This window comes from Giraffa tippelskirchi, chromosome 7, assembly GCF_054371585.1.
Source record: "Giraffa tippelskirchi isolate mGirTip1 chromosome 7, T2T-mGirTip1v1.2.pri, whole genome shotgun sequence".
NCBI classification, from domain to species: domain Eukaryota; kingdom Metazoa; phylum Chordata; class Mammalia; order Artiodactyla; family Giraffidae; genus Giraffa; species Giraffa tippelskirchi.
The window spans coordinates 86,566,807-86,590,038 of NC_137281.1; the positions used below are offsets into that span (position 1 = coordinate 86,566,807).

Consider the following 23,232-nt stretch of genomic DNA (forward strand, 5'->3'; position numbering starts at 1 on the left):
CTGACACATGCTACAACAGGAATGAACCTCAAACATTATGCTAAGTGATACACGCCTGTCCCAATAAGGCAAACACTATATGATTCCACTTCTGTGAGGTCCTCAGGGTAGTCAAATTTATGGAGACAGAAAGGAAAATGGTGGTTTCCCAGGGGAGGGGGGAAATGAGGATCTATTGTTTAAAGGGTGCAGAATTTCAGTTTTATAAGATGAGAAAGTTCTGGGGATATGTTGTACAACAGTGTGAATATACTTGGTACCACTTGACCATACACTTAAAAATGATTGTGATGGTTAAGTTTTATGTATTTTTTATCACAATTAAAAAAATTTTAAAGACATATTGACTAATTCAGCAAACTATATAGATTTCCTTAAGGACTAGTCTATTACATTTTGCAGTAAGGATTGGTGCATATAGCCAAAGCCATGGAAATGTTAGGGGTTCAGTTTATCAGAAGCTGCACATAGCACGCCACCACTACCACCTCGTTCCATTTTGTGCTGGATATACCTCTGAACCAAATGGTAGTTTTACTTTGCAATGGCTTTGATAGATTTGTATGATCCACTTACCCTTATTTTCCTAACCTTACATAGTTCAGTTGTGTTATGTGTTATCTTTAACTACCTTTTAAAAGAGTACTTCTAATCTAGTTCCCGGGAGTTTGTAATTCATCATTATATTTGTTTATAAGAAATCAATCCATGGCTTCTTATGTCATTGGACATTTTTATTCATTCAGCAATAAATGCCTACTGAATATCACTCTTTTTAAAATTTTACTTTTATTGAGGTGTAAATAGCAATAACATTTTATTAGTTTCAGGTGTATGACATACTGATTTGATGTTTGTATATACTAAGAAATGATCACCACAATAATCTGGTTAGCATCTGTCATCTTACATAGTTAAATTATTTTTTCTTCTGATGCAAACTTTCAAGATCTACTATCTTAGCAACTTTCAAATATGCTATAGAATATTATTAACTATAGTTACCGTGGTATATATTACATCTTCATGACTTGTTTTATTAGAAATTTGTACCTTTTGACCCTCTTCAAGCATTTGAATGTTATTCTTGAGCTAAGAGATAGAAGTGTGCATATGGCCCTTGCTCTCAAGGGACTCATAGACTGGAAAGCTACCTAGGACAGAGTGGTATTTGCTGCAGCAATAGTGTGCACAAGGTATAGAAACACAGAGGATCGGTATTTCTTTGGGGATGGGCCAAGGTATAAAGAAAGTCTTCTTAGCAGAGGTAAATGACTGGGATAAACTTTAAAAATTTTTTAACATACAAAAAAAATACTTAAGGTAGACAAATCCAGTCTTGGTGGGAAATTTTAATACACCTCTCTTAATAGTAAATAGTAGAGCAGACAAAAGTCAGTAAGCACTAGAGGATAAAACAATGAACAGTCTTGACCTAGTCAACATACATACAACACTGTACCCAAAATGATTGAATGCACATTTTAAAGTATGTATAATATAAGTGCCAAAGTCAAGTATTTGTTAGTCTAAGGAGTGCTTAGAGGACATTTTGTAGTCATTATAAAAGTATATTGTTGTTCAGTCGCTCAGTTATGTCCAACTCGGTGACGCCATAGAATGCAACACGCCATGCTTCCCTGTCCTTCACTATCTCCTGGAGCTTGCTCAAACTCATGTCCATTGAGTCGATGATGCCATCCAACCATCTCACCCTCTGTCATCCCCTTCTCCTCCTGCCTTCAGTCTTTCCCAGCATCAGGGTCTTTTCTAAAGGAGTCAGTTCTTCACATCAGTTGGCCAAAGTATTGGAGCTTCAGCATCAGTCCTTCTAATGAATATTCAGGATTGATTTCCTTTAGGATTGCCTGGTTTGATCTCCTTGCTGTCCAAGGGACTCTCAAGAAGAGTCTTCTCCAGCACCACAGTTTGAAAGCATCAGTTCTTCAGCGCTTAGCCTTCTTTTTGGCCCAACTCTCTGTAATTAGTCAGTTAGTTAGTTCAGTTGCTCAGTCCTGTGCAACTCTTTGTGACCCCGTGGACTGCAGCAAGCCAGGCTTCCCTGTCCATCACCAACACCTGGAGCTTGCTCAGACTCATGTCCATCAATTCAATGATGCCATCTAACCATATTATCCTCTGTCACCCCCTTCTCCTCCTGCCTTCAATCTTTCCCAGCATCAAGGTCTTTTCTAGTGAGTCAGCTCTTCGAATTAGGTGGCCAAAGTATTGGAGGTTCAGCTTCAGCATCTCCTTTCTGTCCAAGGGACTCTCAAGAGTCTTCTCCAACACCAGAGTTCAAAAGCATCAATTCTTCGATGCTCAGCTTTCTTTATAGTCTAATTCTCACATCCAAACATGACAACTGGAAAAACCATAGCTTTGACTGTATGGATCTTTGTTGGCAAGTTAATGTCTTTGCTTTTTTATTATGCTGTCTAGGTTGATCATAGCTTTTCTTCCAAAGAGCAAGCATCTTTTAATTTCATGGTTGCAGTCACCATCTGTGGTCATTTTGGAGCCCAAGAAAATAGTCTGTCACTGTTTCCATTGTTTCCTCATCTATTTGCCATGAAGTGATGGGACTGGATGCCATGATCTTTGTTTTTTGAATGTTGAGCTTTAAGCCAGCTTTTTCACTCTCTTCTTTCACTTTCATCAAGGGCCTGTTTAGTTCTTCTTCGCTTTCTGCCATAAGGGTGATAATCACCTGCATATCTGAGGTTATTGATATTTCTCCTGGCAATCTTGATTCCAGCTTGTGCTTCATCCAGCCTGGCATTTTGCATGAGGTACTCTGCACATAAGTTAAATAAGCAGGGTGACAGTATACAGCTTTGATGTACTCCTTTCCCGATTTGGAACCAGTCCATTGTTCCATGTCTGGTTCTAACTGTTGCTTCTTGACCTGCATACAGATTTCTTAGGAGGCAGGTCAGGTGGTCTGGTATTCCCATCTCTTAAAGAATTTTCCACAGTTTGTTGTGATCCACACAGTCAAGATCTTTAGCGTAGTCAATGAATCAGAAGTAGATGTTTTTCTGGAACTCTCTTGCTTTTTCTATGATCCAGTGGATGTTGGCAATTTGATCTCTAGTTCCTCTGCCTTTTATAAATCCAGCTTGAACATGTGCAAGTTCACGGTTCACATATTGCTGAAGCCTGGCCTGAAGAATTTTGAGCAGTACTTTACTAGTGTATGAGATGAGTGCAATTGGGCGGGTAGTTGCATTGCCTTTCTTTGGGATTAGAATGAAAACTGACCTTTTCTAGTCCTGTGGCCATTGCTGAGTTTTCCAAATTTGCTTGCATACCAAGTGCAGCATTTTCACAGCATCATCTTTTAGGATTTGAAATAGCTCAACTGGAATTTCATCACCTCCGCTAGCTTTGTTCATAGTGAAGTTTCCTAAGGCCCACTTGACTTCGCACTCCAGGATGTCTGACTCTAGGTGAGTGATCACACCATCGTGGTTATCTGGGTCATGAAGATCTTTTTTGTATAGTTCTGTGTATTCTTGCCACCTATTCTTAATATCTTCTGCTTCTGTTAGGTCCGTTCCATTTCTGTCCTTCATTGTGCCCATTTTTGCATGCAATGTTCCCTTGGTATCTCTAATTTTCATGAAGAGAGCTCTAGTCTTTCCCATTGTGTTGTTTTCCTCTGTTTCTTTGCATTGATCGCTGAGGAAGGCTTTCTTATCTCTCCTGGCTATTCTTTGGAACTCTGCACTCAAATGGGTATATCTTTCCTTTTCTCCTTTGCCTTTTGCTTCTCTTCTTTTCATAGCTATTTGCAAGGCCTCCTCAGACAACCATTTTGCTTTTTTGCATTTCTTTTTCTTGGGGATGGTCTTCATCACTGCCTCCTGCACAATATCATGAACCTCTGTCCATAGTTCTTCAGGCATGTTGTTTATCACATCTAATCTCCATGATAAGAAAAGATGAAAGAATGAAAATCAGTGATTTAAACTTAGAGCTTAAATGATGGAAAAAGAGCACATCAAGTGTAAAGAAAACAGAAGGGAAGAAACAGAGTAAAAATCAATGAATTAGAAAGCAAATATAGAAAAATAACCAACAAAGCCAAAAATAAGTGCTTTGAAAAGATTAACAAAATTGATGAACCCTAACAAAGACTGATTTTTAAACAAAGAAATGTAATATTAAGAATTAAAAGGGGGATACCACTTGAAGAGCATTAAACATTAAAGAAATTGAAAGAAGATACTTTTAACATCTTTATATCATGCAATTTGGTTGTTTGGATGAAATGTACAAATTCCTTGAAAAATACAACTTAACAAAACAGAAAAAAAGAATAGACAATCTAAGTAAAACAATATTTATTAAGAAAACAAATTCCATTATTTAAGACCTTCCCATGAAGAAAACCTCAAGGCCCATAATTTGTCTGGCGAATTCTTTCAGACATTTAAGGAAGAACCAATACTAGTCTCGCACAAACTCTTGCAGATAACAGAAGAAGGAAGTTCCTAACTTTTCTTATAAGAAAGATATCAAAAGAATAATTTACAGAGAAAGAAATATTGTAGAAGAATCTCTCTTACCTTTTTATGAATGTAAAAGTCTTGAATGTAACATTAGCAAATTGAATACATAAAAAGGATAATATGTTACAACAAAGTAGGTTTTTTCTTTAAAAAATTAATTATTTATTTTAATTGGAGGCTAATTACTTTACAATATTGTAGTGGTTTTTGTGAAACATCAACATGAATCATCCACGGGCTCACATGTGTTCCTCATCCAGAACCCCCCTCCCACCTCCCTTCCCATCCATCCCCCAGGGACATCCCAGTGCACCAGCCAAAAGTAGGTTTTTTCAAGTATGCAAGGATAGCTTAATATTTTAAAAAATCAATGTATTTCACCATATTGACAGAAACTAGAAGAATTATATGAATATTTTGATAGATATAAACTTTTTGACCTAACAGAAAAGGCCCTTTCAAAGACTACCTGTCTTCTCAGCCTCCTATCCTAGTGTTGTTATCTATGCACACATTCCTTCAGCCATGTATGGAACAGTTTGTACTTCCTGAATCCTAAGTTATTTCTTGCTCGTGTTGTACTGTCTCTTCTTAATCCAGTAATTTAGACTTATCCTTCAGAAGTCAGCCCAGGATCCTGGGAAGATGTTGGCGGCACAGTCTCCCCTCCCCTTATATACAATAAAAGGCATTTGGATAACTTCTACCTCCACAGTCAATATGTAGAACTTTTTTAATGACCCTTGAGAAAACTTTTCTGTAAATATCCCCTACATCTAATCCTAGATAATTACTGACCTATCTGCTTTCTGTAGAAAATACAGATTAAATTTGTATTTTCTAGAGTTTCATATAATCAGAATCATATAATACGAACTTTTATGTGTCTGGCTTTTTTCACTTAGTACATTTTTGAGATTCACCCATGTTATTGTAGCTCATTCTCTCTTATTGCATAGTTGTATTCCATCTTATGAATATTCTATAGATTATCCAATTACATGTTCCTGGATATTTGAGTTGTTTCTAATTTGAGGCTTTTATGAATAAAGCTATCATAAACGTTACTGTACAAGTTTCCTTTTTTTTTTTTGGTGTATAAGATTTTGTGTAGATATGTATTTCCATTTTCCTTGGGAAAATTCCTAAGAGTGAAATTGCTGGATAGTATGGTAAGTATGTTTTATACTTTATAAGAAACTGCCAAATTGTTTTCCAAAGTAGTTGTGTACCGTTATAAACTGACCAGCAATGCATGAGTATTCCAGATGCTTCTTATCCTAGGCAACACTTGGTATTGTTAATCTTTTTAATTTTAGCTTACCTGTTGGGTTTGTAATGGTATCTCATTGTGATTTTAATTTACGTTTCTCTGATAATGAATGTTGAGTATATTTTAAGGTATTTATTAGCCATTAATACCTCCTCTTTTGTATTAGAATGATCAAAAGATAACACTTCATTTGTCACCTTTTTATCAGTTTTACATTTTACCTATTGAGTTGTTTGTCAGAAGTTTTCATTATTTTTTAAATTAATTTTTTTTGGAGTATAGTTGCTTTACAGTGTTGTGTTAGTTTCTACTGTACAGCAGAACAAATCAACCGCAGGTATACATATATCTCCTCCCTTTTGGACTTGCTTCCCATTCAGGTCCCCACAGAACATTACGTAGCGTTCCCTGTGCTATACAGTGTGTTCTCGTTGGTTGTTTTGGAGAAGGCAATGGCAGCCCACTCCAGTGCTCTTGCCTGGAGAATCCCAGAGACGGGGGAGCCTAGTGGGCTGCCGTCTATGGGGTCACACAGAGTCGGACACGACTGAAGTGACTTAGCAGCAGCAGCATTGGTTATTTTATACATAGTATCAATAGTGTATATGTGTTAAGTCTCAATCTCCCAATTCTTCCCGCCCCCTTCTCCCCCTTGGTATCCATATATTTGTTCTCTACGTCTGTGTCTCTGTTTCTGCTTTGCAAATAAAATCATCTATACCATTTTTCTAGATTTGACATATATGTATTAATATATATTTGTTTTAGTCTTTCTGATTTACTTCACTCCGTATGACACTTTCTAGGTTCATTCATGTCTCTACAAATAACCCAGTCTCATACCATTTTATGGCTGAGTAATATTCCATTGTGTGTATGTACCACACTTTCTTTATCCATTCCTCTACTGATGGACATGTAGGTTGCTTCCATGTCCTGGCTATTGTAAATAGTGCTGCTGTGAACATTGGGGTGCATATGTCTTTTTGAATTACAGTTTTTCTCTGGATATTCTGTCAGAGGTTTTTAAAATATATATATTCTGAATTTTAAGAATTTTATCTGATGTATGTACTGTGAACATTTTCTCCCATACTGTGGCTTACTTTTTGCCTTACTTTTTCATCTTCTTAATATTGTCTTTGGAAGAGCTAAAGATTTAAATTTTTCAGTTCAGTTTATGAAATGTTGCCTCATGGTGTCCTATAAAAGAAATCTTTGCCTATAATTTATTTATTAGGCCTGAATTTAGTTTCAGTTAATTTTTATACATGGTGTGAGGTAAGGGTCAAGGGTTTTTTCCCCCATATGAATAATTTAGTTGTCCCAATACTATTTGTTTAAAAGACTATACTTTCTTCATTGAACTAATGTGGCACTTTTATTGAAGTTAATTGCCCATGTATGTAAGGGTCTGTTTCTGGAGTCTGTTCAGTGACATAACATGCCTATTCTTATGCCAAAACCATACTGTCTTGATTATCCTAATTTTATAGTGCTCTTGAAACTAGTGGTGTAAATCTTTCAGTTTGCCATTTTCAAGCTTATTCTAGGTCTTTTGCTGTTCATATGAATTTTAGAGTCAGATCTATAAATTTCTACAAGGTTTTAACTGGGATTTCCTTAAGTCTATATGTCACCTTGGAGAGAGTTAAATCTTAACACTATCATAATCTAGTCTATGAACATGTATATCCCTCCCTTTGTTTAGGGCTCACTTCGTTACCTTTTTATCAAGTATCACAGTCCTGCACTACCTGCTTTCCATTGTCTGACCACAGTTGTTACCAGTAGTTTGTCCGGGTTTCTAGTTATTTATGACAGAAGTATAATTTTTGACTCTCATATTCCTTCTTGGCCAGAAATGGCATCATAGCTTTTGAATCTTCTCAAAGTGTTAGTCGCTTAGTTGTATCCAATTCTTTGTGACCCCATGGACTGTGTAGCCCACCAGGCTCCTCTGCCCATGGCGTTTTCTAGGCAAGAATACTAGAGTGGGTAGCCATTCTCTTCTCCAGGGGAATCTTCCCAACCCAGGGATCAAACCTAGGTTTCCTGCGTTGCAGACAGATTCTTTACCATCTGAACCACCATGGAAGCCCTGAATCTTCTCAGATCTCTCCATAAAAATAAATGAAATAGGAAGGCAAAGCCAGTTACCCATGAATGACATCTACAACATAACCAGAAGACAAGGCATTTCTTTGACCCTCAGAATATGAGTATATGAGGCTAAATCACTGACAGCTGAAGACCTGTGTGATTTCATCTTCCGTACAGGAAGTAACAAGGAATCAGCCGAGCTTCTGATGCTTTGAGATTAGTAAAGGCTTTTCAGAATTCAGAAGTCAACTTGAGAAGGTTCTCACTAACCAAGGAGGATCAATAACTGCAATGGATTGAAACAGCAAATGCATTTTAATTTGTGAGTTTCATATTATACTTCAAAAAAATACTCTCATTGTCACCATTGGAGTGTACTAGGGAACCACCTCATTATTTTGAAAGCTGGCAAATATAAGAAAAAAATCAAGCATTTATCCTGTTTCCTATTTTTACCTAGAGTAACAAATTAGTTGATGAAACACTTTCCCTTTATAGATGTATTTTAGCTCATAAATGAAGAATGAATGAGGGGCTTCCCTGATGGTCCAGTGGTTAAGAATTTGCCTTGCAATGCAGGGGAACACCGGTTTGACCCTTGGTCCCGAAGGATCCCACATGCCATGAGGCAACTGAGCCTGTGTGCAACAACTCCTGAGCCTGTGCATCCTAGAGCCTGTGCTCTGCACCAAGAGAAGCCACCGCAGTGAGAAGCCCACATACTGCAACCGGAGAGTAACCCCCACTTGCTGCAACTAGAGAAAGCCTGCACGTAGCCATGAAGACCCAGCACAGCCAAAACCAAAAATAAATATATTTTAAAAAGAAAAAAAATGAATGAAAAAACTGAAACATTGTTTTGCAACCACTGATGAAATCAGTGGGTCTTGGCAGAGATGATCAATGGCTGCTAACTTCGCCAAAAAAGGCCAAAAAGAAATTTCTGTGCAATCACTCATGACCACGTAGGAAGTAGGTACAGACTCTAAGGGAAAAAAATAAAACCTGAACTGATCAAGCTTCTTGATCTGATTACCAGTCTATAAGAATTATGAGACAGAGGTATCTATTAAAAAACAATAAGGATACAATTACAAAAGTTATCAAGGATAACTCTAGAGTAGGGATCAGCAAAGTATGGCCCATGGGACAGACCTGCCTCACTGTCTGGTTTTGTGTGTGTGTGTCTGTGTGTGTGTGTGTGTGTGTGTGTGACTTGTGAGATAACAGTCTTTACATTATTTAAATGGTTGGAAAAAAACAAAAGAATAATATTGTGTAAGATGTGAAAATTATATGAAATTCAAATCCCAATGTCCACAAATAAAGTTTTGTTGAAACACTGTCATGCTCATCTGCTATGGCTGTTCTCATGCTACAGAGGGCAGCCATAGACTTAAATACTTGTAACAGAGACTACAGATTCCACAAAACCTAAAATATTTACTCACTGGCCCTTTACAGTAAGAAAAAAACAACAACCCTATTTCTTTAAAAAAGGAAAGAAAAGGAGAAAAAAAAAGAGATGAAAGAAAGAACCAGTAGTTTACCAGATTTACAAGACATATTAATTGTCATAGTATGTAGATCATATTTGGACCCCTATTCAAAAAAGTGAAGCAGTGTAAAATAAAATCAGAAATGTGAACAATGATAAAGACATTAATGATATTATGAAGTTGTGAAATAAGATTGACCATATTATGAAAATTGTGACTGAAAGATGGGCGCATGGTAGTTCATTATACTGTTTTCTGTACTGTCATAAATGTTTGAAAATCTATTTTGCAAACTTAAAAATAAATTATTTCAAAATAAAAGTTTCTTAAAAATCGCTTAAGGGGTTATTTCCTCTGGACCTCATAATCTAATGCCTCTTTTCTGTGCTTCTGCAGAAACATGGACTTGCCATGTTTGTTTTGTTTGTTACTGCTGAATGGTTGGTTTGATTGTTTTCCTCAAACTATTGGTCCCTGAGGGCGGGGGCCATGTGTTATTTGACTTTGAATCATAGAATCTGGTACATAACCTGGCACATGTTAGATCCTTAATAAATATTTTTGGAACAAATTGTGACTTTTCATGGCATATTGTGATTTCTAGATGTTAAGCATTCTAAAATGTAGTCTTTGTTTTGTTGACATTTTTCATTAATATTTATTTATCTTACACCTTCAAAACAGCCAGTATTTCAGCATGAACCCAAATTGTTTATATACCTCTTACAAATCAGAAAAATATAACTCTAAATTGAGGCAGGTTATTGAATGGATGTGTTAGTTTGAACTGAGATAGGGTGGTGTTCATCTTCATGGTAAGTGTGGTGTAGTTCTTTCCAAGTAAGAAAATTATTTCTTCTCCAAGTACAATATTGTATATTTCTCAGTGTAGTGAAAAATGTCCATATTCAAATCTAAGATCAAAATCTGTCCTCATACCAACTATATTTTTCTTGTTACTTACTTTTTGGTTCTTTATTTGCTTAGTAAATAGCAATTGGTTGTGATTGTTGACATTTTAAGATTAAAAAATCCAATTCTTTTACTTTCTTTCTTCATTCTGCACATCACCTTCATATTCTGTAGCAGCTCCTTTATCATAGATATTTTCTTTCCTGTTTTCAGTGTAATTTAAACCTCACAAACCCTGAGCTCCAAGGAAAGGGAGTCAGAAAAACAATCATGATGGTTAAGTCAGAGTCTATTTTTCAAATAAGTCACCTGGCACCTCAATGCTTTACATTCATGGTACCTTTTGGTACCCTGGGCTTGGGCACTCACTCGTGTTGTGAATTGTCAGTTAGTCATCAAGTTATTTTTGTAACCATATTCTTCTGTGCTCTTTTCCTTTCAGTCAGGGTATTTGTAGCAAATGTGAGCACTTTCTCTTGTTATTTCCATAAAAGTTAAATGCTGTGTTTTCTTTAGGGCCCTTATAATCATATCTAGCATGGTTTTAAAGCTAATTTACCTAGCTAAATGCCAGTGACCACTATGATACCCTTTTGGCTTGCTTGCTCAAACTAGTAGGTGAAGTCAGACCTGAGAGGTTTCTAAAGCACTAGAGAAACTGGTCAATGACAGTATCAACACCAAGGGAAACAGGCTTGGTTAGGGTGAGGACACAGGTAGTTTTTCCCACCTGGCTTGGACGTTAGATTGTCTACATCTAATCTCTGCATTTGTTTATTTAGGTCCTTTTGTCTCTTACTTCGTTGGCTTCATTTTGGTTTATAGTAACTTGAAACTCTTACTTATAATGACAGGGACCAAGGAGAACATGGATAACTAAAATCTGGAAATGAAGTTCATAATTTATAATACTTGAAAGTCAACGCCTGAGGCTCTCTTTATATAAAAGTGCGGTGTGACCCCACTTGGCGTCGTGTGGTGTTCTGGCCGCTGCACCTCAAGGAGACCGCAGAGCTGGACAGCATGAGGGGATGTGTCAAAGTATGACTGGAGGAAACAGGGGGTGTCAGCGATTGGCATTCCTTTTTTATTCAACAGATACAAAGATGAATGTTCTTTGGAGTTTTCGATAAAGGGGGACTAGAAGGGGAGGGACAGAATGACAGACGGGTACACAGATATTATAGTGCACAGCACCTCCTGACTGCTGCTTTCAGCGCAGATTTTTAGCCCTTATTTTTACTCTATCCATGGACATCACCTGACACTGCTGACCGTTCTTCACTAGAAAGTCTCACTCCTCTAAGCTTCCACACTCCTCTATCCTAGACTGGAGTTCTTGATATTGGCTTCTGTTGTTTTTGTCTTATAGTAAATTTGGTATTTCCTAGAGTATTCCTCTTCTCTTCCTTCCCATTATCCACACCGCACTTTTATATAAAGAAAGCCTCAGGCGTTGACTTTCAAGTATTATAAATTATGAACTTCATTTCCACATTTTAGTTATCCAAACCGTTTTTCTACCCCAGCACTTTCAGGGCATTTGGCAGACTCTTCAGTTAACAGTGGGTTCCTTAGGCGGTGATTTTTGGCTGGGTGGGGGGACAGCATCCCAGGCCCCAGGGGGGGAAGCTCCCTGGGTGAGTGTGATGCATTCTCCCTTCCTTTTTGGCAGCTTCTGTGTCTTTTTTAAACCCTAGCACAGTGGCTGGCCATAGCAGGAGCTCAGAGACGGTGTGTGTTTCAGTAGCAGCAGGTACAGTGTGCTGTGGGAGCACAGAGCAAGTCACTTAACCGAGAAAGTTAGAAAAGGTGGCACAGAGGAGCCATCTCCTTAAAGGAGATTCCAGGAGGTGGATTTTCAAAGATAAGGAGATCAACTATTAAAATGTAGGAATGTATAATTGACAAGTGGTTAGGTATACAGACTTCTTTTTACTAAATCCCAAAACATTAGGATGAAAAAGCTCTTTCTGAATCTTGAATAAGATGAAGTGTAAATAAAAATTAAAAAAAGCAAGATGTTCTGTATCATTGGACAGGTAATAAATTTGTGGATCTCATTCCCAAGAAATTACATTGGCATGAAATATTTTGTTGATTTTCATGAAATTTCATTCTTTCATTCACTAAAACTTGCTGAAGCATCTTTAAGTGTCAAAGATTATAATGAGTGTTGTATGTATTGTTATTGTCATTGTTTAATTACTAAGTCATGTCTAATTCTTTGCAACCCCATGGACTGTAACCCTCCAGGCTCCTCTGTCCATGGGATTCTCCAGGCAAGAATACTGGAGTGGGTTGCCATTTTCTTCTTCAGGGGATCTTCCCGACCCAGGGATTGAACCCAAGTCTCCTGCCATGGCAGGCATATTCTTTACCACTGAGCCACCAAGGTTGCCCGTTATATGTATAATAGTAAGCAAAATAATCGTAGCCCCTGCCTGTCTGGGCTAATAGTCTAGTGAAAAAATAGACGTTAAACAATCAACACACACACACAAACTGATAAATGCTATGAAAGAAAAAAGTACGGTGCTATTGGAAAGTGTAATAGGGTTACCCAGTTGAGATTTGGGTTAGGGTGAAATGAACAGTGGTTAGAGATTAGCTTGGTAAAAAGTCGGGGAGAAGAGGCAGAGGAAAGAGATGGTGAAGCTGTAAGGAAGGTGGTTTGGCTCAGTTGAAGAGTAAGAGCCATAAAATGGTGCATCTCAAAGGTGTTGTCAGGGAGGAAGGCCGCGCCTGTTCCGGCACAGCCACTCCAGAGTCCTGAACTGAGGGCGGCAGGAGCTAATCTCGTGACATTTGCTAAACATTATGATAGTTCCCAAGGATTCAAGGGGTAATAAGACGCATTCTAGAACCTGCCTTGCACTGCCTGGGGATTCCTCCTCATTCTTAACAGGGACAAAGAAATGTAACTAATTACAATATAGCATGATAAGTACAAGATCCTGAGAGAGCATAGAATTCTGAGAAGTCAGCCAGCTTTGCCTTGTGGGGTTTGGTTGGGATAAAGTGGGGTTTTTAAAGACCAGTGAAAAAGGAAGGCCACTTCAGGAACAAGCTCTACAACAAAATCAATGTGTGAGGAGCAGCCTGATGCAGCAGTGACAGTGTAAGTTAGGAGGGTGATGGGATGAAAAAGCTGTTTGGGAATTGGCTCTCTGAGACCTGGGGATTGACTGGTGTTGAGGGAGTGAGGAAAGGAGCCCAGGGGGATGCCAGGTTGATCACTACGGGTGGTGACTGACTGGGATGTGTGATGCCATACATGGAGGCAGCCGCATATGGGAATGGCAGCGTCTGTGGAGAAAACTCGCCCAATCTGGCCAGGTTGACATGGAGGGATCTGTGAGCTAGCCAAGTGAAGTCTCAGGGGACCCACAGTGGACTAGAGGTAGGAAGTCAGAGGACTAGAGGAAGTCAGGCCAGGGTCAAGAACCGCTCATTTATTTTGTAATAAACTTTTTATTCTAGAATAGCTTTGGATTTACAGAATAGTTGTAAAGATGGTACCGAGTTCCCATAGACGGATTTATTTAGGTCCTGCTTTCATCTCTTCCTTGAGTTTATGCCATATTGGAATGGGAATTCTTGTTTACCCAAATATTCCCACATGCATGCATATGAGGCTTAATGTGGTTGAAAAATCAAAACAATATAAAAAGATAAATAGTGAAAAATCTTACTTCAACCTCTGCTCCATCCGTCCTGTTCACTCACTCCCTACAGATAATGATTTTTATTAGTCTCTTGTGTACTAATCCTTCCAGTTTTTAAAATGTTGTTGTTATTGTTTAGTCACTAAGTTGTGACTGACTCTTTTGCGATCCCACGGATGGTAGCCCACCAGCCTTTTCTGTCCCTGGAATTTTCCAGGTAAGAATACTGCAGTAGGTTGCCGTTTCCTTCTCCCTGACTCAGGGATTAAATCCAGACTCCTGTGTTGGCAGGCAGATTCTTTACCACTGAGTCACCAGGGAAGCCTTTTTAAAATGTAAATACAAGCAGATAATAAGAATATACCTTGTATGTTCCCTCCTTTCCTTATACAAAGATATCACATCATGCACATTGTTCTGTAGCTTGCTTTTCAGCAGAACAGTGTACCTCACAGATCGATACATAAAGACCTGCACTGTCCGGGAAGGGAGCTGTAGGCCATCCGTGGCTACTGAGCACTTGAAATGTGACTGGTGCAACTGAAAAACAGAATTTTAACTTTTATTTAAAATTTGGGTTTAAAAATTAAAGCAGTGTAAAATATTTTCCCACTGAACTCTGTTGATTTGGTAGGATTTCATTTCACGTTAACCATTTAAAATACAGCATCTCAACTGAGATGTGGTGTAAGTGTGAATCACACACTGGATTTCAAAGACTTAGTACCAAAAAAGAACATAAACTATCTTAATAATGTTTTACAGTGTTTGCCTGTTGATCATGTTTTGATATAGTAGTCGCTCAGTCATGTCTGACTCTTTATGACCCCATGGACTGTAGCCTACCAGGCTCCTCTGTGCATGGGATTCTCCAGGCCAAGAATACTGGAGTGGGTTGCCATTCCCTACGGCATTTTGATGTATTAAATTAAATACTAAAATTTTACCAGTTTATTTTTGCCTTTAAAATGTAGCTAGTAGACAGTTTAAAATTACATAGGTGGTTCAAATTATACTTCTACTGGTCAGCACGGATATAGAGCATCATGGTTTTTTTTTACAGTTGTATAGTATTTCATTGCATAGAGTATCATACTTTATTTAACCACTCCACTGTCGATGTATACTTGAGTTGTTTCCAATCTTTTACCATTAAAAATATGGAGATGCTTAACCCTCTCCATGCATCACTTCATATGTGCAAGTTGATCTGTGAAGGGAATCCTCAGTCCAGCAGAGGTTGCTGGGTTAAAGAGTTCCGATAGCACCATATTGTCCTCCAAACTGTACCAGTTTGCACTCCTCCTTGCAATGTGTGTGTGCACCAGTTTCCCACATACTTCCATTTTAAACAACAGTTTCTACATGTTGGGGATAATAATGAATATGTTTCTTTTTGCTGATTCTGAGAGAGTTTTAAAAAGAAAGCACAAATGGTTTGCCTGACTTGTTTTTTCATTAAAAAAAAAAGACTCCTATTAATGATAGAATTCTTAGAATCAACATTTTAGAATGGTCTCTTTTTTTTTCTTTTTTTTAAAAAAAGTCAAGAAATTAACCCACAGTTTTCCTGAACAACAAATTTCTTTGCAGGTTGTAGCTTTCATCATTATTCAAATCTAGGAAGAGAGTTTTGATGAGAGTTCAGAAAACTCTTTTATAAAGAGCTGTAGACATCTCACATCCCTCCAGCGCCCCCACTGGCTGTGGTGGACTAACATTGTAAGGCAAATGCAGTTGCACAATTTTGTATACTGTCAGCTTATCAGTTCCCTGAGTGAGTTGTTAGTACTAAATGCTAAGCACTTCTCATGAGCGGCCATAATCATTAGGCAGTCCACTTATTTACATTATTAGTAAGCTATAGAAGTTTATCTTTACACCTTTAGGATCCAGCAGTTGTCCCTCCCTTGAGATTTATGTGCCCTCCCTCTACTGCTCTCTTTGCCTTTTTTGTTTTTTCAGATTGAAATGAAGAACTAGATATTCAGCATCCAAAACCAAATTGCTTCCATTTTTCCATTCATAGGAACTTGAAAATAAGATTCTCATAAAGAGAAATCTCACTATATAGTTGGGGATGTGGCAGATAACTTAATGAATTAGTATAATAGAAACCTTTGGCTTCCAGGAATTATAAACTCATATTTTGCCAAATCCTAGAGGCGTAACATTGTATTTTATAGCAAATATGACTATAGGCATTTGCTGTCTTTAATAGTTTGTTGATTTTCAATATGAAAATGTTAAGAAAAGCAATATAGGCTGAGACTGTTAATGTTGATCATGACTCAGGAAGGGCACTGAGATACTGGGACTCATTGGAAGGGCCATTCTTGGCAGTTGGTGATACTGAGTCATTTCTATTGTGCTTAAGTTATAGAATAACTAAATAGACAACTTTATAATAGGAAGGAGCAGCATCACAGCTATTCTTCATGTCTCTTTTGCTTCTGTTGCTAATTTTGCTTAATTATTTTGTTTCAGGAGGGGTTTTCACTCATTGGTAGCAAGAACTGGTTGAAGATTGTAAGACGCATGGATTGTCTGTTGTTTGGAACAACAGTAAAGGTAAGATTCTGTGTGGCCAACTGTTTTTAAGCAACTGTTCATACACTTCTCGTCTGCTAAGTGTGTATGGGAGTGGGTGCAGGAGCTTCTCTTTGCAGGTGAAATGGTACCGGGAAGAACACATTTGTTTAAGAGAGGTTTGCATCTTGAGCAAAACATGAAACCAGGACTATCGAGAGGCAGAAGCATAGTTAATAAGGGGATGTTGCTGAAGAACCAGGGCTTTGATCGATCTGTCAATACCTGTCTGACAGAGCTCTGCGACCATTCTCCATCTCCCAGCACAAATTGGGAGAAGGTGGAGTTACATCATTGTTTGTCTTGCTATTTAGATTTTAAAAGGGGTGTGTTTTCAGATGCTTCACTGAATGTCTTTTCATTGTTCTCTCTTTAATACTAAATAATAAAATTCTTTTTTATTTGCTTACTTGGCTGTATTAAACATAAAGTATGATCCTCATGAAAGCAACATGAAAACTAATCACCTGTATTATTTTCTTTCAGAAATAACTGTAAAAACCAATCTGTTAACATTCACTGACTAGATAGCTCAGGTAAAAGATCCTAATTTTTATTGGGCTCATAGACTGAGAGTTGAAAGAGGTCTTCAAGAGCACCAGCCACTCCAGAGGATCCCCAGAAAATTCAGAGGGTCCATGAACTGCATGGATTTTCACTGACCTTTAACTGAAATTTATAATTTCCTTCAACGATGCCTCTTGGCATCAGACCATATTTGCACCAGTAGAAATCAAATGTCTTTATATCACTTTTTAGCTGTTTCAGGTATCTTCAATGTCATTTATGCTCATCACACCCCAAGGTTATGGTGGTTGTTAGTCCTGCTGCTGGATCTTTTTATTGAGTACATTAACAAGGAAGCATATATCTTATTAGAGTATAAATTAGTGTTAATAGTGTGATAAATTATTTAAGTATACTTCAGTATAATTGGTTTCCTTTGAACTCATATATTTTATGTGATTAAAAACATTGTTCTGAGAACGGGTCCTCTGGCTTTATCTGACTGCCAAAGGAGGCTGGAGCACGTACTCAAAACATTCAGGAGCCCCTGTTTTCATTTTACATGTGAGGGGATTGAATTCAACATAAGCCAGTAGCCAACTAGCTATCAGAAAACTGGACCACCCATTGGTCTCCTGACTCCTATCGATAGTGTCACGTTGAATGAATGTATGTATCTTCTAAAAAGTTATACTATGCCATGTGTCTGATATTTGAGTTTTAATTTTTTTCTGTTACTAAATTTTTTTATAATAACTGTAAAGGGGAAAATACTTTGACTGCTCAAAAATAATCATTATTAACATTTTAAAGTTTTTACTAGGCATATATATTGTATCAGTCAGGATGATGTTCAGATGCATGTGACTGAAAATCCAGGTGTAATGGCCCTCCTGCAAAATAAAGGGTTATTTTTTTCACTAAATAGAAAAGCCAGAAGCAGGCAGTTGCTGGCAGTTGGCTCAGCAGCTCCACTGTGCCAAAGTCAATGCCTTTGCAATTCCCTTGGCCTCTCCTTCACATTTTCAAAATGGCTACTACAGCTCTGTCATATTTCCGTTCATGGGAAACCAGCTTCATCTATTCCTTTTATAAGGAAAGCATAAAGTTCCCTGTAAGGCCCTCTACCTCCCACAGTCCCTGAAAGATATCTGCTTCTGTCTCAGGGACCAGAACAGTGTAATGTGGTCATCCCGATCTGCCAAGATTAGCCAATGAATGTTTGGCTTTTCCAGCCTCTGGTATGGATTGCCTCATGGCAGTGAACAGTGTCTGCCATATAGATAATTTATAATTTGGGGATTGTGGTATACAGAAGGCTTTGTATCCTGCTTTCCTCACTTAACGTTATATCTGGAACATTATACCAAGGCATTTGTTAGTCTTTGAAACATGATTTTCCGTGACTGCCTAGTATTTTTATTGTTTGGATGCACCATGAACCGGTTAACAAATTCCTGATTTTTCACTATTGTAAAAATGTTTTGACTTTCATTAGGATTTATTTACAGAGTTCTTGAGATAAAAGTACTAGAAGTATGAACATTTATTTCCTAAATGTGCCCCCCAGATAGGTTGTTCCTATTTCTACAGCACTAACGATCTGTAAAAATGCCTATTCGTCCAAATTCTCTCCAACGGGGTGATATAATTTAAAAACTAATTTCTAATTTGATAAACAAAAATGAGCATCTTCCTTTAATTTGCATTTCTTTGGTAACTAGTGAGAATGAATATTTTTTTGTGTGTTTGTTAGCCAGCCATCTGTATTTCTTCTGTGAATCACCGTCTACTGCTTTTGCCTAATTTTCCTCTTCAAAATCTTTAGACTCTCTGTGTATAGAGATTACATGTTAAATGCATGTATTTTGTGTAGTTATATAATTTTAAAAGTGATTATTTGTGTATATACCATATACTTTATATGTAGATTTTTAAATATTCAAGTTTAGGATCCTCTTGCCTGTTGTTATTGGAATGGTATTCTTTATCCAAAGATATTTCTAGCTGCCTATTACTAGATTTTTTCTGAATTATTTTAAATTTAGCCTCCTTACTAAACTGTTATTAGCTCTGATAACTTAATTTCTAGGAAAGTAATTTTATAATCTGCAAACAATGATAATTTTCTTCCATAGTTTATACTTACTACTTTTCTCACCTTACTGGATTATCTAGACCTTCCAGAACACTGTAATTTGACAGGTATACAGTCACCCTTGACATCTTGCTGACTTGAATGGGAACAAGTGTGTAGACATTAAGAATATTTCTGGCTGTTGATTGGATATTCTTTACCATGTTAGGGAGATACTCCTTCAACTATAATTTACTAAAACTTTTATCAGGATTACATATTAAATTTTAACTCCTACCAAGATCATTATTTGTTTCACTTTTTTTAATCCTTCACTATATTAATACTGAGCCAACAGATTGTTATTTTTGCCTTACTTGGCAAAGGGTACACAACTTTTTTGTTTCTTGACTTGGATAACTTGTAGTTAAACAAGTATTGCAAAGCAAACATTTTTCTGTAAATTGATAAATAGAAGTATTTAGAAATAAAATGTTCCTTTAACAGAAATTTAACATAACTTAAATTCAAGGGGCAATAAAGATTATGTTTCTTTTCTCTTTGGCTGAAATAAGTAGATTGTAAAAGATCTGCCTACTTGTAATATGGGCTTCTTTTTTTTTTTCAATAATTGTAATCAAAATGATCTTGGCTGATTGGCTAACAGTCAACATGTAATTCCTTATGTGAAAAGACTGATTCAAAGGAATAATCCTAAACCACTGTCATGACTCACCTCCAGTAACTCACTGAAGAATATTTTCAAGGTTTCCTCTGGCCTCAGCCTTGAATATCACCTCTTGGTTTCAAAGCAAAGGATCAGAGAAAATGTTGAAGTCCTTTTTCCATACTCCCCCACTGCCAATTTCTGCTTAGAGGAATTCACTGCTAGTGGTGAGGTAAACTGCTCCAGTTGGGGTCCTAGTGATAATGGGAAACTTCTTACAGGTCTGGGTGATGAATCTAAAACCAGCAGGAAGATATGGCCATGTTTGTGAGGATTCTCACATCTCCCTGGCTGTCTTCCTACATGGTGCTGACTGGGCCCATGTCTCCGTGTTGCTGATACCCTGTAACATTAGCTACAGAGCCTGCAGCTTAAGATCTCTGCATGGAGGTGGCATTCACACTTGTGAGTCAGTATTTAATGGGCCCAATGCTTCCCAGAAGGTGAAGCCTCATTTTCTTGTGTATACATGAAGATAAGTGTAAAGAGACAAGCACTTATCCTTAACGTTTGTTTCTTCAAGGAGTTTTCTATTAGTTGTAAGAACTTAAAATTAAGTAGTCTGAAGGAGGGTGGGAACACTTTAACATATAAGTTACAACTTTTGTTGTTGTTCTTCAGTCACTAAGTTGTGTCCAACTCTTTGTGACCCCATGGACTGCAGCATGTCAGGCTTCCCTGTCCTTCACTATCTCCTGGAGTTTGCTCGAATTCATGTCCATTGAGTCGATGCCATCCAACTATCTCATCCTTTGTCACACCCTTTTCCTCCTGCCCTCAATCTTTCCTAGCATTAGGGTCTTTTCCAGTGAGTTGGCCCTTTTCATCAGGTGGCCAAAGTATTGAGATTCAGCTTCAGTATCAGCCCTTCAAATGAATATTCAGGGTTGATTTCCTCTAGGATAGACGGTTTGATCTCCTTGCTATCCAAGGGACTCTCAAGAGTCTCCTGCAGCACCACAGTTCGAAAGCATCAACTTTTTGGTGCTCAGCATTCTTTATGGTCCAACTCTCACATCTGTACATGACTACTGGAAAAACCATAGCTTCAACTATGTGGGCCTGTGTCGGCAAAGTGATGTCTGATGTCTCTACTTTTTAATACACTGTCTAGTTCTGTCATAGTTTTTCTTCCAAGGAACAAGTGTCTTTTAACTTCATGGCTGCAGTCACCATCTGCAGTGATTTTGGAACCCAAGAAAATAAAGTCTTATCAATACTGTTTCCATTTTTTTCTCCACCTGTTTGCTGTGAAGTGATGGGACTGGATGCCATGATCCTCGTTTTTTGAATGTTGAGTTTCGAGCCAGCTTTTTTGTTCTCCTCTTTCACCTTCATCAAGTGGCTCTTTAGTTCCTCTTTGCTTTCTGACATTAAGATGATGTCATCTGCATATCTGAGATTATTGATATTTCTTCTGGAAATCTTGATTCCACCTTGTGATTCATCCAGCCCAGCATTTCACATGATGTACTTTGCGTATAAGTTAAATAAGCAGGGTAACAATATACAGCCTTGGCATACTCCTTTCCCAATTTTGAACCAGTTGTTCCATGTCTGGTTCTGTTGCCTCTTGACCTGTGTACAGGTTTCTCAAGAGGCAGGTAACGTGGTCTGGTATTCCCAGCTCTTTCAGAATTTTCCACAGTTTGTTTTGATTCCCACAAAGGCTTTAATGTAGTCAATGAAGCAGAAGTAGATGTTTTTCTGGAATTAGCGTCCTTTCTTCTATGACTTAGTGGATGTTGGCAATTTGATCTCTGGTTCCTCTGCCTTTTCTAAATCTAGCTTGTACATCTGGGAGTTCTTGGTTCACATACTGCTGAAGCCTGACTTGAAGGATTTTGAGCGTTACCTTGCTATCATGGGAAATGAGCACAATTGTGCAGTAGTTTGAACATTCTTTGGCACGGCCCTTCTTATGATTGGAATGAAAACTGACCTTTTCCAGTCCTGTGGCCATTGCTCAGTTTTCCAAATTTGCTAGCATATTGAATGTAGCACTTTCACAGCATCATCTTTTAGAATTTGAAATAGCTCAGCTGGAATTCTATCACTTCCATTAGCTTTATTCATAACAATGCTTCCTAAAGCCCACTTGACTTCACATTCCAGGATGTCTGGCTCTAGGTGAATGACCACACCATCATGGTTATCTGGGTCATTAAGGCCTTTTTTGTATAGTTTTGTGTTTTCTTGCCACCTCTTCTTAATATCTTCTGCTTCTGTTGGGTCCATACCATCTCTGTCCTTTATTGTGCCCATCTTTGCATGAAATGTTCCCTTGGTGACTCTCTAATTTTCTTGAAGGCACTTAAAATATAGTAATTTGGGGGATTCCCTGGCTTCCCAGTGGTTAGGACTCTGTGCTTTCACTGCTGAGGGCCCAGGTTTAATCCCTGGTTGGGAAACTAAAGATCTCACAAGCTGTGTGGCATGGCCAGTAGTTTCCTTAGATGATAGACACCAGAGACTGTCTATTTGGGACAGTTCGTGGCTATTATATATGCTTGAAAGACTTTCATTTCACAACAAGGAGCTCTTTCTGACTTTTAATTTTGGCCTGAAATTTAAATTTTAAATCTGGCCTCAGGATTTTCAACCTAGGAGTCCTTTGGTTAACCAAGTGGCAGGTTTTCTGTTGTGGTATTTTGATGCCAAGGATGTGGGATGAAGATGTAGCTCGTTTTCAGATTTCTCCTAATGTACCTTGGCTTTATCTTGGATCCACATGTACTGAAGTGGTATTTCTAGTTTCAGATGATAAGCTCAAATTCTCTCTGAGAATTTTGTAGAAGGAACATGGAGCAAATCATCAGTTAGGCTATCAGACATATACAACTTTCCGTGTCATTTCCTGGAACTACATTCCAAAGAACCCTAACTGTCCAAACTCATTGTTGTGTACACTCACATAGATAGATAGATACTCTAGACAAGTGGTCTGAGATTTTTGCCCTACTTAATAATGGTCTGTTCCTGTATCTAGTTTTCATCTAGCGATGAGGCACAATTTTTTATGTGATTACGTCTGAAAAGGTTAATTACAGAATCATCATGGAAATAGCTGATTCAAAGGTGCTACATATAGATGTCCCTATGTACAGTCTAAACTAGGGTGAGTTGGAAATAGCTAATTAATTGTAAACAAGAAAGCTCAGTTTCACAGAAGATTCATAAAATTACCAAAAACTGAATGTGGAGTTCTCTTATCAGTTCTTTCCTCTTCCTTCAGGAAAGTTACCTTTCAAAGACTCTTGATAATTTGGGGATTATTCACCCAAGAGAAAAATGGCTAAGGAAATGAATAGGCAATACTCAAAAATATTCATATTTTTTCATTGTTGGAGGGGGCAGTGA

The 23,232-nt window shown here is 37.8% G+C and overlaps 1 protein-coding gene across 4 annotated transcripts in view; it reads left to right on the forward strand.

Annotated features, from left to right (window-relative positions):
- Positions 1–23,232, forward strand: part of REC114 (REC114 meiotic recombination protein) — a 108,002-nt gene that overhangs the window by 72,331 nt on the left and 12,439 nt on the right. For 3 of the 4 annotated variants that reach the window (XM_081513614.1, XM_081513613.1, XM_081513615.1), the window contains exon 3: positions 16,460–16,543. The exons of the other annotated variant lie outside the window; for it this stretch is intronic. In XM_081513614.1, coding sequence (XP_081369740.1) covers positions 16,460–16,543 — 84 coding nt within the window. The remainder of the gene's footprint in view (positions 1–16,459; positions 16,544–23,232) is intronic. 4 annotated transcript variants of the gene reach the window in all.